A 13,652-nucleotide genomic window follows, 5' to 3' on the forward strand; every position below is an offset into this window, starting at 1 on the left:
TAATTATTTTTTTATATAATGCTTATATCAGGCATCATTTACTTTTAAGAACAATGAACTTCTTGGATCAATAGATTTTGTTCACAATTGTAACAATCCTCTACACAGGAAACGATATAAGTATATCAATCGCATAGGGATATATCAACTAAAAAGCAAAATTCAGCATTGGCTGTCCAGTCCTTTGCTTTTTTTAATTTTTAACTGCATTCAACTCTTAGAAAGGCATATTTTAATAGCTCTGCGCAGTGCTAGCGAAAATAATTTTCCTCCACATTTATTTTTTTTAGATATTTCGTTTCCAATCCTCACATCAGGACTTAATTCAATGGTCGGTTGAAACTTGCGACTGTCACAGGAATCGACTTTGAGTGCCCGGCGCGCAGCTTTTGTCCTTTTGAAGCGACTATTTTCCGAGCCTGATTGTGAGAATGGCCGGCCGGCAAGTGTGAATTTGAATGAATTATTTACTCAGATTGTGTGTGTCTAGTTGAATGAAGATTTTATTCGAGTGGCTGCGTGGTCGTGGTCGCGGTGCATGCCGGCCGAGTTTCTGAATTAAATTTACTGCCGTGTTTGTTTGATTAACAATTGATATGTGGAATCGGCTGGTGCTGGTGCGCCGTCAAACGAGCTCGCGTTGTGGCGAAAGCGAAATTTGAATACTAATTAATTCGCGGCGTCTCGTTACAAAAGCAGCCGCTCGATTCGCTCTCTTGGCGACGCGACCGAAATAATAATCGAGTGTCGCGTTTTTGTCGCGCCGCATTAGCAGTAATCGAGCGTACGAAAGCCGCTTTTCCAGGTATCCCGGCCGCAATTTGTCTCCGGCTGCGCGCGCGCGATCAATCGTCGTGTCCCCTGGACTGACCTGGCCTTTGCCGACGCGACCAAATCACAATTCGCCAAAGCTGCGGCACGACGAACGGCAAACAAATTTATATTTATACCATCCGTCGAAAAGAACAATAATTGGCATCTGCGTCTTTGATCGGCAAAAAAGATCGAGTCTGCACGCGTGACTTATTGCATAATTCAATTACGTGACGACCCTGAATGCCGCCATCGCTCGCTGCTGTCCTGCCTTCCCTCTTGCGCACGGAGACCGTACTGCGCATGTGCTTGGGTTTAACGGGCATGCGCAGAAGCTGCTGAAGAGTCGGAAATACGCGCAGAGCCGTTTCACCAAGTTCACGGACTGATTACTGGCCATTTTTCAGCAATCCCGACGCATGCGCAGTGAACGCATCGCGGATGGGGGCCTTGTGGAAGGTCACGGGACGACGACGGGGGTATTTTTTATTCGGCCTGGGGGAATCTAGCGAGGCGGAATTAATTCTGCGGCTTTGGGCCGTGGCTCCCGCGCGGTTTGGGCCTGATGTCTGATTGGCTTTATTACTCACACGCGCAGTGACTCACCTTTCAATATTGAATTTCGCGGTTCAAACTGGCTCTCGCTCGCTATCTCGGTCGAATCCGCGCTAATCGCGCGAAAAATAGGAAAAATAGTTGGGCCGCATGGGAAAGAAGAAACAAAGTCGTCTCGAGAAATGCGTGTGCAGATTAGCGGCGCATCCATCAAAGTGTCTGCGCGGCGCGGTCGTTGCGCCCCTGCGCCCGCGATTGAAAAATCGCCCCTCGGCCGACAGAGGCCAAGTGTGACACAGCTCCATTCACTCGCCTCTTTCTTCCTTTCGCCACCCACACGCAAAAGCCGAATCAATCGTACGCCGCCGTCTTCATTTTCCACGATTCCCAGCAGCCTCGCCTTCGTTTCCACCCTTTATCGCTTCCTCTTTCATTTCCTTTCTTAAGCATTTTTTTCTTTCGTTGCGTCTATATGAGTCAAACATTATTATTGGTTCGTATTCAATATATGTAGTTTCGGTTCAGCATACAATTAGCGGTCGAGAAAATGAATAAACCAATTGTTGGTTTATTACTTCCCAAGCTTTATTTTTACTTTATGCTGGACTGAATTGAAAGAAAAAATCGCTATCAATTGTTGGAAAGGTAATAGAAAATAAAAAATACCAATAAAAAACAACGGTGAAATATCAGTCAGAGATATATCTGCAAAACGCTCAAACGAACAGAGCAATTTGCGCTTTGAAATTGAAGCTTCTTTGATGCAAAGTGCCATTGACTGCGCCCGCAGATAAACGCAGAGTTGAGTTGTCGCGCGATTTTCGGCCTCTATTTTTAATTTTGAACGCGCAGAGCAGAGAGAGAGAGGAAGCGAGTATATTGAAATCAGTGCGCGTCCACACTTGGATGCAATCTTTCCGCAGCTCTAAAAATCACGGGCTCGTCGAAAGCGCCTCAAATTTTTCGAATCCACGACTTTTCTCGCCGCAGCTCAAATTAACACTCGCCGCTTTTCATTACTCACTTTCGGCGGCAGTATTTGAGCCACCTTAATTAATGGCATGTTTTGCAAAACTGTTTTACAATGGCTGCAAACATCTTATCTGAAAAATTAAAACTTAATTAATATCTTACTGTAATTCAATTTTTAACCAATATCAGCAAGTTGAAAGAGCGCACACAAAATGAACAGCAAAAGAAAATCAAGATCGCGAGTTGGCAAAAAATAAAATTGAGGGATGTGAGTTGCGCAGGCAATGGACTTCGTGGACTAATTATGTACACTTTATGTATTGTCACATGGCTGCACATCATACAGTGTGTTTTTCACTCCGCGCGGCTGGCCAATTGAATTTATTGCCAAAATTAAGCGAAAAGAAGCACGTAGCGCCTGCTTCCTCGCGGATTGTCCGCCACCGCCGCACACACGGCCTCCAAAACGAAAATGGCTGTAGAAGTATAGTGTAAAATAATCAGTTTTTCTTTAATTCATGGCCAGAAATTTATTTGAAAATATGCTCAAAGTTTGCGGACCCAAATCACCTTAATTTAATTCGTGGTGATGAATTACCTTAATAATAATACCAGTTTGGCCCTAAATCAATGAGAGCATAACGCAAAATTGGCAATCGAGTCACGCGAGGTACGAAGAGCGCGAGAATGAAGTTAAAGAAGCGGTTTAAAACTCTCCTGACCTGATTCGTAAGCGGGCTCGGTCCCTGACGCCCGACGTCACGCCCACGGAGGCCACACTGCTCTTCAGGGACATCAGGGACGCGCAGGAAGTCCGCGCGTTGAAACGTAAAGACCGAATTCTCAAATTCTTTCCGTCAACAATGAACACTCAAATTCGCGGCGACTATGAAACAGATTAATTGTTGGTTTGTTGACTGCATTTTTGGGTATTTGAGATAAATAGACACGTAGCTCCTTTTTGTTGTTGTGATTGTTACGTCACTGACAACAAATAAGGGCAAGCGGGATAAATTTTAGTTTGTTAGCGCTGAATCTGAATGTGCACGAATGTGAAGAGCGAGTTGTATGTTGTGCCGGGCAGCACGCGTGTTTCGCCGGTTGCGTAACACGCGTCAGTCTCGCCTCGGCGGGAGACTGCGTCCTCTTCTCGTTAAAAATAGAGACACGCGCTCTGGACTCTCCACGTTGCGCTCTTGCAGCAAGTCATTTGTCAGTGTCGGTTTCGGTCTGCTACTTTATGAGCAAGCATATTCTTTTCAAACTTAATTATGCTGGATCGAGGAAGGATTTTCAATTTAAAGATGACCTACTCGTCGAAACATTTTCTTTTCTCTTCTGTTTCACGATATCTATTAACGCACACCAAATAATCAAGATTTTTATTTTGCGTTTTCATAAATTAGAACCAATTTAGACTAATTAGTGCCAATGAAACGAGGCATCAAATTAAAAAGCAAACCTGAATACAATCTATAGTTTGTAATGGAGAAAGGGGCTGATAAAATTAAGGATGGTAGTAGAAAATAATTTAAATTAAATTTGAATCTGGTTCCCTTCGACCGGAATGCCGCTGCAGCGCGCCACGAGCGTGGAATTGCGTCGTTTGCGTTGTGGCACTGCTCTGCGCACGTCTCGCGCCTGCCACAGCGCGAGACGTGCGCAAATTCGGCGACAGGGCCGACTACTGCGCCGTCGCCGACGAGCAGCAGCCGGCGCCTTCGCCTGCCTGCTCCTCGGATTTGCCTTCGCCGCTGAAATCGCCGCCAAACCTTTGCACGAACGACTGCTACACCTCGAACAGAATTGATTGTTTGGCCCAAATCTATTACTCTATTTTGATTTATAATAGCAGAAGCCGATTTTGTGTCGTGCGCTGCGTTCAAACGCGCTGCAGGCAAACTCTCTTTCCTGTAGGTCAGCCGACACCGAGTTGCGACTTCGGCCAACGCTTCTGCAAACTTTATTCCGTGCTCTATTTAGTTTGCAGTTTTTTATTGCAAAATATTTGGAGCCGACGAGAGAGCAATGATGAGCGAGAGTGTACCAGAAATGGAGCATTTTCCTGACGTGAATGACAGATTAAATTTATTTCCGTAAAATATTTAATTTAACCGCATTAATATTTATTAAGAAAAGAAAAATTTCCAAGCGTTGGAAATAACATGCGATAGTTCATTGACTGTGATTTTTTAACAGCAAAGAAAACAAAAGGGAATTGGATTTGTTTGCTATTCATGCACATTTCATAGTTTTTTTTTTATTTGTATTTTATCCTTTTATCATTTTGGTTGGCCAAACCTTTGTCGAAACGAACCAAAAGGCAAATTTTCGATGAGATATTTATTTTTGTTAATTTTTTTGCCTCAATCTTACCTGCACCAGAGGGAAAAAATTAACAAAATCGATGCGGGTGCGCAAGCAGCGTTTCGAATGGCCTATCTTTTAATTGTAACTGTAACGGTGCCGCACGCGACACGGCTCCAGCAGCCTCTTTCCTCGCTGCTCACGCGACTCACGCTTCCACCAGCAGCCGTCTCCGTTTCGACCTCTCCTCTCCCACCGCCTCGAATTGCCCTCTCCGCCTCCACCACCTCCGCCAACACCTCGGCCGCCTCCACCACCGCTCCCTCCGCCTCCGCCGCCTCCACCACCGCTCCCTCCGCCGCCTCCGCCTCCACCTCCTCCACCTCCGCCGCAACCGCCGCCGCCGCCAACACCTCGGTCGCCTCCACCACCGCTCCCTCCGCCTCCGCCGCCGCTTCCAACGCCGCCACGCTCGACGGCTGCTCGGCGTCGTCCGACCTGGTCTTCGCCAGAGCCTGCTGCGCCTTGTTGATCCGCTCCTTCCGTCTCCGTGGTCTTCGGGTCCGTCTTCGCTGCTCCTATTCCTCTCCTTCCTTCAGTCCGCCAGTCCTCCTCCTCCAGTCCCTCGCGTCCTCCAAGTCCTCCAGATCCAGATCCATTATAATCCATGGGAAAGCAGCTCCTTTTATTAATTTAGCCCGACATCTAAATCTAGTTTACAAAATCCTTTCAACAATTCATGAAAATTACGCTAAATTAAAAACATTTTTTATTCCATTCAAATTCGCTTTAAATCATTTATTAAACAAAGAAAACCCTGTTAAATGTTATTATAAAAAAAATAAATTTAAATTCATTTTTTTTAATTTCGTAAAATAAATTAAAATCAATATCAGTTAATAACTGAGGAACTAAATTTAAAAGCGAACAAAAAAAATATTTATCCAATTCTGATAACCATTTGAAATAATTAAATTTCCTTTGAATTCAATATATTAAAATTCTGAGGCTTAATTAATATTTTGCTGAAATCAAATAAATAAATAAAATATTTTTAATATGATTATAAATAAATAAAACATTAATTAATATATTAAAACTTTATTAAAATAAAATGTTTAACATTAATATTAATTCGAAAAATTATAATTCTGTTGAAATGTGTTTCTGTTAAGTGCAATTTTCAGTTACCCACTGCCATAATTGCACAAAATTGTTCTTAAGCATAATTTTAAATTCTTCCTACGTAAAATTTAATCTGAAATCTACAGTTATAAAATTATATTACCTAAGGCAAAATTCATTTTTTCCATTTTGAAATCTCCAAATTATTAAAACAAGATTAATTATAACGTCAAAAACACATCTGCGCTCCAGAGGAGATTGAGAACAGTCTATAGCGGTTGATAGATTTTGAAATTCTGGTTTTTAAATCCCTAGATGAGGAATTGTAAAAATCTCAAAAAGTTAAATAGATTTCTTTTTTTGCGAGTTTTTTTTTTAAACTTCGAACCTCAAATTTCTGAGGTTCTGAGCATCTCAATTACCAAATCTACCTACCGTTGGACTCGTTTCAATCTCCTCTGACCAGTTGGAGGGTTTAAAAGGCGCTTAAACTCATCCCCTTTCATCCCCAGTGCCACAATTTTAACAATAAGCGACCACCGTCCCTGTCGCCGCTCCTTGTTTTGCATCTTTCGAGCTGTGTGACATCTTATTGGTAGAGAGCAAGCTCCCCAAAACCGATTTGTTGGTTAGAGCAGGTCAAGTCGAGTGCAACGGTGGGTAATTTCTTCAATTGTGACCCTTAAAACCCGAGTTTTGGAGTTGGAAAAATGACAAAATTTAAAAAATGTGCAATTTTTTGAGTTTTTTTTAGTATTTCCACCTCCAAATCTCGGGTTCCATTTATCAGACTTGCAGAAACTATCAACCATTGCACTCGACTTGACCTGCTCTGACAAAAAGGTCGGTTTGGGGAGCTTGCTCTCCGTCAATAAGATGTCACACAACTCGAAAGATGCAAAACACGGAGCGGCGACAGGAACGGCGGTGTCGGCGGCCGCTTGTTATTAAAATTTTGGCATTGGGGATGAAAGGGGATGAGTTTAAGCTACTTATAAACCCTCAAACTGCTCAGAGGAGATTGAGACGTGTCCAACGGTAGTTAGATTTGGTAATTGAGATGCTCAGAACCCGAGATTTGGCGTTTCAAAGTTTCAAAATCGCGTGAAAAAACAATTTTTTAATTTTTTTAATTTTTGCCTGATCCCGCATTTTAACAATCAGAATTTCAAAATCCATCACTAGACTGTTCTCAATCTCCTCAGAAGCACAGTTTTGTTTTTCACGCTGTTAATAATATTTTTTTAATATTTTGAGCTTTCAAAATTGAGACAAACGCACTCGCCTAGAGATAAAAATATTTTATTGCTGGTAGTTTCAGATGAAATTAGAGTTTGAAAATTTTTAAATTGATATAGAGCAATTTTTGTGCGATTACGGAGAAGGGTTAATGAATTAAAATTTGCACTTCAAAAGAAACACCGAAAAATATTTCAACACGATTATAATTTTTAGAATTAAATAATAACAATAATTATTTTATTTAAATCTATATTTAATTTGATAATTAATTTTTTATCTATTTATATTAATATTCGGCGTATTTATTTTTGTTAACTGAATTTAAGCTTAATAATAAGGACGCCTTAGGATTTTTATAAATGGAATTTAAATAAAATTTTAATGTTTTAAAATGGTTATCAGTATTATATAAATAATTTTTTGGTTAGATTTAATGCTTAGTTCTGAATTAATGTAATGGATTTAATTTTATTGTATTTTATCGGATTTCAATATTTATTATTTAATTTTCTTTGAAATATATTCAAATTTAACCGCGTTTTCTTTGTATTATAAATTTTTACTCAGCAAATTTAAATTTAAAGGTAAAATTCTTGAATTTCAACATAATTTTTATATATTTTTCAATGGATTTGTAAACTAGATTAAGATTTCGGACTAAATTAATAAAATGAGCTGCTTTCCCATACGCTGACACGGATCTGGAGGACTTGGACGTGGACTACGAGGAGGACTGGAAAGGACTGGAGGGATGGCCTGGAGGACAACAACCGGCGGAGAAGAAGGATGTCTGGAGCAGCCAAGACTGACATGAAGACCCCGGAGTGCGTCGCAAACGAGAAGTTGGTGCGGCGCCTGGACGCGACGGAGCAGATCAACGAGGCCGAGATGACCGCGCAGAAGACCCTGGCGAAGACCAGGTTGGACGCGGCCGAGCAGCCGGTTGGGCTGGAGGAGCTTGAATCGCAACGGACACAGCTGGAAGTTGAGATGCGGCAGCTGGAGGCGGCGGCGAGGTGGAGGCGGTGGCCAAGTGGAGGTGGCTGCCAGGTGATGCCGGCGAGGTGCCGGCGGATCGTCGCGCGCGCCTGCTGGAGACGCAGGAGGCGCTGGCCACCACGGAAAAGACCAGCACTACGAATTGGTGCACACAAGGCACCGACCACGAATTCCCGCGTCTAATTAATAACTGCACTTTGTTACTCTCGTGCAGGCAGGCGGCCGCGTCGGCGGACGCTGGTAGCGAGTGGCCAATTTCCGGCTGCCACTTTTAATCCGAACATCAATCTACTCTCGCCGCTGTTGCGCGACTGCAAGCCCTTTTTCACCAACCTCTATTAGCGAGAGATGCGGAAAAAGAAAAAAAGGGTAAAACAGGAGTTTGAATGCTGGTTGCGTGTCGCGTGTGTCGATGCTTTTCAACCGCGACAGCGAGGTTCAAAGGTCCGACGCGTGCCGTGTGTGGCAATTTTTCTGGGGGCTTTTCGCTCATTCACTCGATGTTTAGAATTTGACGCCAAACAGCGCCGATTTTCCCTTCCTCACAATTAAATCAATTAAATGAACTGTTTTGTTTTTTCGGAATTTTTCGTTTTTCAATCGTGCGGTTGCGGTCCTTTTATGTTGTGAAGTAAACGTTTGTCGTTTGCAACGAACCATAGCGATGCTGTTTCGTGCTCCGCTGTTTGCTTGCATCGTGACGCAAGCACACTTTGTAGTGCGCTTGTTGACGCGTGCGTCTGTTTGAAATTAGTGTCATTTTTCTAATTTCAATTTTCCTGTAGCCTTTATGTAGAGCAGACTTGGCGCGCGCATCCAGTCGCACGCAATGGCGAATCGCAACTCGCGGAAATGAAGTGACTAATAATTCACGCTTGGTCAACCGAATACAAATACACTTTCGCACACTTGAAAGAATCTGCGAGCTGTTGAAACTAAAGTTATGGTTTGGCATTAGGCGTTGCGGCCGCGTGCACGTGCACGTGCTGGCCCTGTTCGAAAAAATAAGGATGGTGCTTGCAGCTAATCGCCGCCGATTGGTTTTCGTCCGATTCCACCGAGATAATGCCCTCCGAATGCATTCTACTTGGCACCGTTCCTTCCGTCCTCATTTTACTTATCGTGTCGGATTGCGGCGAGTGGAAATTCTGTTGGCGGCAGGAATTTCATGTTCAAAGTGATTGCCATTCATTTTCTTATTTTTAAACCAATTAGCTGTCTTTGTATCAGAATCCTCTTCAAGTTAGCTCTCTCTTCGAAATTTCGATTTGCCTATATTCAATCAGCACGGGGATTCCTAAATTAAAAAATAATGCATTCAATATAAATTTGACCCATTTTGAATTAATTAATTGTTTAACATTATTTGTATTGTTATTTTATAAAAATAATCCATTTAAAATAAATTCAATTTAGTTAATTTATTGAGTTTGGTGTTAATGCATAATTGATTTGAATTAAATTTATTTTATAATATATGATTTTATAATATTTTGAATAAAATTAATTCACGAGCGAATTTCGGTTAGATCGAACTCTTTGATGAAGCCATCTAGATTTTTTAAATTCTTATGATTTTGTGTTAGCTGCATGAGCAGCGACTCATGATCAGTGTAATATATCGGCCACAGATGGTGGCAATAATTGATTATTGGCATAATTTCATCAAATGGCAAAGTGACAAAAAATTCAAAGTGTATATTGTCGCTTTTCTGTCCGCTTTTCTTTTGGCAGCGAACCGCCGCCGCTCCTAGCGCCGCTCCCTACCGCAACGACACACTTTATTGGTGTTTAAATCGAACCAATTTCACTGCGGCACTTTTCAGCGTTTCATAATTTACGAGCGTCACGTCACAAAATATCGCCTCAAAGGAAGTGCCGGTCTGGCCGCGCTTTGCTGCTGGACGAGAGACCGCCTTTTGGCTGCTCTTTCGAGCGAGCGAGAGCGATAAAAAAATGATATTAAGTCATTGACAGCCTTTCTCGCATCTTTGCAACGGTTGAGGTGTAAAAAAGAACGAGATAAAAGCGCTAAAATGGATTTAATTAAACAGACACACAATGAAATTATTGTAATATTTAATTTGCTGTACCAGCGTACGTAAGCAATGCATGAGCGCGACCGCCGCTTCCTGCGGCGGCGCTCTCTGTAGGACCGTTTACGCTGTGTGTCTGTTTAATTAAATCTATTTTTGCGCTTTCATCTCGTTCTTTTTAACACCTCAACCGTTGCAAAGATGCGAGAAAGGCTGCGACGACTGTTCTGGCTGAGAAATCAAACCGTTCCACCCGTTTCAGTCTCTCAGTCAAAAGCGATCGGCCGCTTCTGGAACTCCACTTGCAGCACGCGGCACTGCAGTCACTCTCCACCAGTTCAAGTGCCTCCTTGACCAGCTTCGCGAGCTGCAGTTGGCGTTCCATGTCGTGCTTTGAGACTTGCTCGAGGCATTGGCACTTTCGGTGCACGCCGTCCCACTCGCTCAGCTCCGTCTCAAGCTGGCGCACGTGGTCCGCCGCCTCCGCGCACGCCTCCTGCCGCACGCTGCCCTCCGCGCGCGACGGCTGCTCGGCCGCGTCCGACCTGGTCTTCGCCAGGGGCTGCTGCGCCTCGTTGATCCGCTCCGTCCGTCTCGGCGGGGTCTTCGGGTCCGTCTTCGCTGCTCCTGTCCTTCCTTCAGTCCTCCACCTCCACCTCCAGTCCAGTCCCTTATTGCGTCCTCCAAGTCCTCCAGATCTATGCTAACATTCTGGAATACAGCTCCCTATATTAATTTAGCCTTGTACCTTAAGCCTTTTTACAAATCCAATCATAAATGAGTCGAAATTATTCTGATATTCATGAAATTTACCTTAAAGTTCCGGTAAAATTTCATTTTAAAAAGGAAAAAATATGAATTAAATTCATTAAAATAATCTCTAGTTAATAATTTCCGAATTAAACATAAGATCGAACCAGAAAACTATTTACCCAATTCTCATAACCAATTGAAACTGTTAAATATACTTCGCATGCAACTTATTTAAATTTTATTGCATTTATTTAATTCAGTTAAAATTCGATAAATAATAATAAAAATTTTCAGTATTTATGTAAAATTATAGTAATTTCAATAATAATTTAAAAGTATTATGAAATGAATATTAAGTGTTAATATTTATTCGAATATATTAAGATAATCCTGTTATCCGGGTTAAGGGGTGTTTGCTTGCTCTCCATCCACATCAAGTTGGCATACAGTTTTAAAGATGCAACAGTGAGCGGTAGTCCCTCTTTTTCTAAATTGTATAGCAATGGGGATGAAGAGGGATGAGCGTTAGCACCCCCTAAACCCTTCTGCTGCTCAGGGGGGATTGAGGCAAGTTATACGGGATGTAAATTTTGCATTTGTGATGCTCAGAACCCGAGATTTGGAGGTTCAAAGTTTCGAAAACGCGAGAAAATAATTAATTTTATTTTATTTTTTTTTGTGATTTTTGCACTTGCTTAACGCCCACGGAAACCTGTTGCAGCATCTGAGCCGATTTTCAATCAGCGTCGCAGCCAGTTTTAAAATTAAAATCGGCACGTGGTCATGTCGTGTGAGTACTTAAAATGCACACACGCGAGTTGCAGCGACCGAGTAATTACTTATTTGTTGTATTCGAGAGGCCCTCTCGCGCACAATAATTAATGCTGGATGATTAAAGCCGTGTGAGTCTTTTAATTAACAAGTTTTTTCTTCTCTCGCCATGCAGTTGCCGCAGTGTGTTTAATTTGGATTTTCTTTTGCTTTTCCAGGTACTCGGAGGAGCCCAAGTTTGCACTCGACCTCCGCCGGCGAGGGTGACACTGTGCAGATCACGACTGCGAGGTGATCGGCGACCCCGCGCCGTCTGGCTCAGGGTGAGTACAAAGTCATCTTTTTTGTTTTCATTCTACTGCTTTGTCGATTTATTTTGGATCGCGTGGCTCGCGAAAATTGCCCTAATTGCCGTGTGATTATTACCTTAGCAGCTTAAACGGCCTGCAGATGGAATCGCGGTTTGCGCTGGCCAATCTTGCGTTTCCGTTCTTGTGAAATTATCGGACGATTGTACGGATTTGGGAAATGCAATTGCTGCAAAATTGTAGGTACAATTAATAGAAAAGAATTTTAAATTGAATACTTATTTTTTATCAGGCATTATCTACTATAAGTACAAAGAACTTCTTTGATCAATAGATTTTGTTGACATTTGTAATAATCCTCTACACAGAAAATAATTAATTATCATCCTTAATCATCTCAACTAAGTGGCAAAATTCATTATCAGTCTTCCCTTTCCCTTACATTCTGATCTGATTTTGATTGGCTTTTAACTCTTGAAGACGCCCTTTTTAATTGCTCTGCGCAGTCGTAACGAAAACATCTTTCCTCCACATTTTATTTTTAGATATTTCCTTTCAAATCCTCACAGCAGGAATTTTTAAAGATCTGAGCTGGTTACTGCTTTTGTTCGTGAGGAAATTAGAAAATAGTACTGTGTCGCGTGAGTTTGCCGGTGCGGCGAGCGTCGCGTGTGGCGTGTTTAGAATTGGGGACGTCCGTCCAAAGTCGGTGTGCCGTCAGTGGCGGACGCGGATTCGAGAGATTGGAGACTGGGCCACGGCAGGCAGGCAGGCAGGACAGCAATATGGGTCGGCCGGCCGCAGTCGGTGGCTCGGCGGCGCCAAATTGTCAGTTCGCACTGCGATTTCTCCGTAAGCAGAGCAAATCTTTGTGAGCGGCAGTGCCAGTGCACATTCCTTCTAATTGTAAGGCGCACGCCGTTTTCTATCTTAGGCGAGTTCTCGTTACGCGCACGCTCCCAATTGGGATAAATTATCATGTCACGACAGCCACGCAACACGCTCTACACGCAATCCTTTACTTAAATCTCAATCTTCTGTATAGAAAATTGTGCAAAATGGCAGCAACCTGTGGCTTTTTAGAAATATGGCCAGGGCCGTGTACTTCAGCCGAGTGCTCGCTTTTTGGTGACATTTTGCGAAATTGTCGGATCGCGCCTAAAGCTCTCGCGGTGAGCAAGTGTCGCGCACAATCTGCATTCGGGGCCGACTCTCTTCTGCGTCACTCTGGACAGAACAATTTTCACGAATCGCAATCGTCGTCTCGGTTCGATTCGAGTGCGGAAAAGATCAGGAAATGGGGTTGCCCTTTGGACGCAGCCGTGCACTGGCGCAGAGGTCTCGCTTAGCGCAAAGTGCTGGCGCGGGCGGGTATGGTAGCCATTTTGCATTGCATGAGCTGGCGAAACCCGAAGTGCGCGCGCCAAGATGATGCATTTTGCCAAACGTTCCAATTGTCTTTTCGTTCCACAGAACAAATTTAATCGAAAATATTCATCGTTGCGGATCCCTGATGAATCATTTTTAACTCAAACTTTCGCAGTCACTGCAAATTAATATTTTCAAGATGAAAAATGCATTTAATTTGCTTTAATCCGTCTCTTTTACATTAATTGGCGTCGTCTGACGTGAAATTAAGTCATGTGGAAAAACGATATTTTCTCGGATCGCGAGAGAGGAAAGCGATTACGCACATTTTCGGGGCAATTAAGAAATACAAGTGTGTGCGTCCCACGCGTGCAACAGCAGGCAGCCGCTCTTTTCGCATTTT

At 42.9% G+C, this 13,652-nt stretch overlaps 2 protein-coding genes across 2 annotated transcripts in view; one reads left to right on the forward strand and one right to left on the reverse strand.

Moving 5' to 3' along the window:
• Nucleotides 1-4,785: 4,785 nt before the first annotated feature.
• LOC135946409 (uncharacterized) lies at nt 4,786-5,316 on the reverse strand. The gene has a single exon (XM_065494619.1). The coding sequence runs from the start codon at nt 5,314-5,316 to the stop codon at nt 4,786-4,788; it is 531 nt and encodes a 176-aa protein (XP_065350691.1).
• A 6,474-nt stretch (nt 5,317-11,790) lies between these two features.
• LOC135946824 (leucine-rich repeats and immunoglobulin-like domains protein 3) overlaps nt 11,791-13,652 on the forward strand; it is a 48,585-nt gene continuing 46,723 nt past the window's right edge. Inside the window, exon 1 of the mRNA XM_065495239.1 lies at nt 11,791-11,896. The gene's annotated coding sequence lies outside the window, so the exon portion shown is untranslated. The remainder of the gene's footprint in view (nt 11,897-13,652) is intronic.

The sequence above is a fragment of the Cloeon dipterum genome, chromosome X (genome assembly GCF_949628265.1).
Source record: "Cloeon dipterum chromosome X, ieCloDipt1.1, whole genome shotgun sequence".
Taxonomy (NCBI): Eukaryota; Metazoa; Arthropoda; class Insecta; order Ephemeroptera; family Baetidae; genus Cloeon; species Cloeon dipterum.

What these genes read in the sequence shown, in the direction of transcription:
- LOC135946409 (XM_065494619.1), bottom strand. Translation starts at nt 5,316, where the DNA reads ATGGATTATAATGGATCTGGATCTGGAGGACTTGGAGGACGCGAGGGA.